Source organism: Carlito syrichta, unplaced genomic scaffold, assembly GCF_000164805.1.
Source record: "Carlito syrichta isolate Samal-C Ts95f unplaced genomic scaffold, Tarsius_syrichta-2.0.1 Scaffold156968, whole genome shotgun sequence".
In the NCBI taxonomy this organism is placed as follows: domain Eukaryota; kingdom Metazoa; phylum Chordata; class Mammalia; order Primates; family Tarsiidae; genus Carlito; species Carlito syrichta.
In genome coordinates, this window is record NW_007101064.1 from 25,436 (window position 1) to 30,099 (window position 4,664).

Consider the following 4,664-nt stretch of genomic DNA (forward strand, 5'->3'; position numbering starts at 1 on the left):
AGGGAGGGAGGGCGGAGAAGGCAGCAGAGTGAGGCTCACCCCATCATGCACGAGCGCCTTCCAGGTGTGCTCCAGCTTCTTGATGAACCTGCAGGGAGAAGGACACCCGCGCGTCGGCCAAGCCGGGTGGCTGCACGGGGGACACGGTCTGCCCACACACCTGTGGCTGCCCAAGCTTAGGGTCTGGGATGTCCCTGGCACGGAGGGGAGAGGCCAGGGACACCTACCCAGAGAGCCACCATCAGATGTCCACGGGGCCGGGGGAGCAACCTCGGCTTTGAATGTCCCAGGGCCTCAAAGTGAGACCTTCTAGAACCTGCTCCTTGGGCTCAAGGGGACCTCTTGAGCCCAGAGGAGCCTTCCGGGAGGTGGGAGAAGCCTGGGAGCTGCAGCTGTGTCCACGGTCAAGCGCATTGGGGTTCGGGCGTCCTGGGGGCGCCGGGCACCCACCCTGAGGACCGTGGCCTGGGCGCCCTCCGTAGGCCCCGCCACCTCCCGCAGCCTGACCTCCCCGAAGGCCCAGCCCTCATGGCCCCACCTGTAGGACTGCAGGATGTCGATGATGCCGATGTGCAGTAGCAGGCGCTCCCCGCGGCCATTCACGGCAGGGATGCCGCCCATCCTGGGGGGAGACGATGGGTCACCTGGAGGCGCGGGGCCTGGGGGGGTGGGAAGGGCTTGGGGGCCCGAGTCCACCTGCACCCGAGGGGCCTGGCACCCAGGGCCTCCCTCCCAATGTCCCTCGGTCACTTTCCAGACTCACAGCTGGAGGCCAGATGTGAGACCTGGGCCCACATGTGTGCAAACATCCGCACACGTGTGCACACAATCCACTCATGCACATTATGAACATACACGCACATATGCACACACGGACACATATGTACCCACCCCCACACGCCTATCCTATGCACATACGCTCACACATACACACACACACACGCACGCATGTGCATTCACACGGACATACACTCACATGCACATGTGCACACACATGCACAATGCACACACACACACACACACGAACGCATGCATTCACACACATATGTGCACACTGCATTTCCAGGCAGGCCCCAGAACTTGGCGCAGTTGTAGAATTAATTGCATCACTTGACCGGGTACCCATGCGTCCCCACCCAGTGCGGTTAGTGAGGGCACAGGGTGCAGCAGCTGCCCTGAAGCCACCAGACCCCAGATTCACGGGGCTGGGCCAGCACGCATCATGCCATGCTCTGCCATGCTCACCTGCACCCTGCCAGGCCCTGTGGAGACCCTACAAATGCCAAGATGGTCTAAGGGAGCTGTACCGGGCTCCGCACATGCCACCCTGGCATGCCCTGGTGGACCTTGAGCACGACCCCCCATCCCTGGCCACAGTGGCCTGGAGGAGCCAGCCCTGGCTCCTGGGATGGACGGGCCAACCTCAGCCTCACGCCCAGCCCTGTGTGCCTGGGATGACTGTGCATCTGGGCGTTTCCTGAGCTGTCTGGGGCTGCCATCTTTCCCTGGGGCCCCGTGAGGACTGACCAACATAACACATGTGGAGGCTCTGGCCAGTGCCTGGCTAGGGCCGCCGTGACCCAGGGACAACCTTGACACTGCTGTCAACCCCTCCTGGGCCACGTGGGTGTCACACCTGGGAGTGCACCTGGCATGGGGGAGGGCCAGGGGTGCTGACGTTCTGCAGTGTCCAGGACGCCCACCCAGAGAACGACCCAGCCCGAAGTCCACAGGGCAAGGGAGACTCTGTGACCAAGCCCCGAGGACCTGAGGGCGGACCCAGGCCCAGCCCCTCCCTCTCACATCCTGCAGAGGCCGGGGCCACGTCTTGGTGTCCCCCGTCCCCCATCTATCCTCTGTGGCTGCCACCCTCCACCTGCAAGAAGCAGACTCCTCGATCCCCTGCCCCAAAAGGTCCATCTGACCCCAACCACCACCATCACCGCCTTCCTGGGCCGGGCTCTCGCCTGGCACTCGCACCACGTAGTGCAGAGTGGCAGGAAGGTGGCTGACTGGGCTTCAGGGGCTCCGTCCCGTCCCGGGGAAGTCCAGAAGGCCACCCTGGCACACCCATCCATCCTTGTGACTGGTCGGGGCCGCCTGCCACCCCGCCGCCCAGGCTGGGCCGCCCGTCCACCTACGTGTCATCCGACTCGATGGCCTCCCCACGTGCGGCGCCACCCTGGATGGACTCCATGGCCGTGGAGTAGAGCGCCTTCTGGCCCACGGGTCGCCTCTCGCCCGCTGTGCCCTGTGCGCCCTGCGCCTGCCGCTCACGCTCATGCAGATCGATGTTGTGCACGCCCAGCAGCAGGCTGTAGTCCATGATCTTGAAGCTCTCCAGCACCTGCGGGGGCGGCATCAGCAGGGGGGGGCGAGGGCCAGCCCGGGGCCCCACTGAGGTCCTGCACTCGGGCCCGAGCGGCATGGTCTCACGGCCACACAGGGCTCTGCGATCCCGAGGGACAGGGCCTGCAGGCGCAGCTGCGTCAGAACCAGCGTCAGGTCCTGACGTGGGCTCTAGCCTGATGCCAGGCTGCCTGGCTTTGGTCCTTCCCAAGAGAGGGGACCCCTCAGGGCTGAGGGGGCACATTTGGGGCCTGAGAGATGGGGCCAGGCATGGACACACGGCATCCAGGGCAGCTGTGAGTGATCTGGGTGAATCTGGGGTGTCTGGGTCAGGCCCTCAAAGGGGTCTGGGAACTGGCAGTGGTCGGTGGAGGGGAGGGTGGGGTGGGGACCAGGCTGTCCAGGCCCTGCTCCTGCAGGGGAGCTCCCTCGTCCCTACCCTTCCAGCTACTGGGTGGCGGGCAGGACTGACCCCAGGACAGGGCTGGGAAGAGCCAGAATTGTTCCTTAACACAGGCCAGCACAGGCTCCATGGGGACACGAGTCAGACCCAGCAGGAATGGGCACTGGCTCTCGCCACACCCTGCAGGGCAGGCGCAGTCATCGGCTGGACGGAGGAGAAAACAGGCACCCAGCTGGGGGGTGCACTAGGCCCATGGCATCCCAAAGCTGGGCTCTTTCCTAGGGGGCACCGGCGTCCCGAGAGGAGGGACGTCTGCAAGAACAGGCCCGGGCGGTGCTGATGTCCCTGCCCCCCGTCTGAGCCGCATCCCCCTCCCCCACCCGAGCGGCGTGCCACACCCACCAGGCAGTCACGCTGCAGCGTCTTGACCAGGGCGCTGAAGGTGTCGGCGTCCAGCAGCAGCCCCTCAGGCATGTCCTGCATGAAGTCCAGGTCCTTGTAGGTGGGGATGCTCTTCTCCTTCTCCTTCTTGCTGGCGCGCCGCTTGTACGTGGAGCCCTTGAGGTCAAACTTGAGGTGCATCTTGACCACGCGCGGCAGCACATTGTTCATGACCACCACGCGGATGTTCTTGCCGCCCGACTGCACACAGTACAGCCCGTAGAATTTGGGTAGCAGCGTGCGCGGGTTCTGGTTCAGGTTCTGCGGGAGGCATGGGGTCAGCAGACGGTGTGGCTCGCCCAGGTCCCAATCAAGGCCCCCACAGCACCTCGACCGCTCGGCTCTGTGGCCGTCCACCTGCCTGTGAGCCCCAGGGGATCTGCGTCCACGGGGCCAGGCCCAGGGGCGGCTCCATCTCCCTGAGGCTGCCACACATCTCCTGGTGCATGTAGCATCCCCTGGTGGGGCCGCCACGCAGTACACGGGCAGGACCGCCCCTGGAGGACATGAGACCAAGGCCTGTCCTGTCCTGAAACACGGCCCGTGCTAGACACGCCCCTGTATTCAGCTGTCACCACTCACACAACAGCACCTACTCCCAGAGGCAGGGACGGCTGCAGGTCCCTACTCTGCTGAGATGCACACGGGTGCCATGGACCCAGGGTTGCTCATGGGCACTGGAGACCCAGGGACGCTCGTGGACACCGGGGACAGTGCCGCTCAACAAGGTATGCGCCCCCACCCAGAGTCACCGGGAGAAGAACCCTGGGGACCTCCAGGGACAGTGGTGAGACCCACAGAGCTCAGGGTGGGCGTGGGCTCAGCCATCAGCAGGCCAGACCGGCCAGCCCTGTCCTTGCATGGCTGAGAGCTGAGAGCAGCTTCTCTGTTTTTCTTTATTTTTTGTTGAGGAAGCAGGTTTATTGAAAGGGCAGAAAAGCTCCCAGTGGGCGGGAGGGACCCAAGAGGGTTGCCTGCTTTTCCATTTTTAAACGGTTGAAGAAACATTGTGAGAGAAATGGTGTTTTGTGACATGTGAAAATGGTGCCGAATTCACATCTTGGCACCCATAAATAGCGTCCCAGGCCCCAGATGCCGCTCACGGGCCCTGATGAGCCCTCTGGCCCCTTATAGAACAATCTTGCCAACCCATCCGGGGAGCTGGGCCCACACTGTGGAGGGAGGATGCCTCGGGGGGAAACCGGTCCTGGGCCATGCAGGGGGCCCCTCCACTGGGGCGGGTGGGGACCCCGCAGTCAGCGGCTCTTGCCTTGCCCTCCCCGCCCGGCATGCCCTTCCATGAGTCACACGGGATGACACCTCCCCAGCAGGGGTCTGTGTGGCACCAGCCGGTGGCTGTCCCCTCCTGCCTGCCACTCCCTGAGTCACCCTCGGGCCGCAGGGCCTCGATGGCTGCTGAGAGAGACACTGCCCACGGGCCACGATGTCAGGGCCTGCAACTCGGGGGCTG

General features: G+C 64.4%; 1 protein-coding gene across 1 annotated transcript in view; it reads right to left on the reverse strand.

Annotated features, from left to right (window-relative positions):
• PIP5K1C (phosphatidylinositol-4-phosphate 5-kinase type 1 gamma) overlaps window positions 1–4,664 on the reverse strand; it is a gene marked incomplete at its 5' end in the record, with an annotated part of 27,272 nt that overhangs the window by 14,085 nt on the left and 8,523 nt on the right. The window contains 4 exons of the mRNA XM_021709082.1: window positions 40–88; window positions 539–622; window positions 2,142–2,347; window positions 3,155–3,454. Of these exons, the coding sequence (XP_021564757.1) occupies window positions 40–88; window positions 539–622; window positions 2,142–2,347; window positions 3,155–3,454 (639 nt within the window). The remainder of the gene's footprint in view (window positions 1–39; window positions 89–538; window positions 623–2,141; window positions 2,348–3,154; window positions 3,455–4,664) is intronic.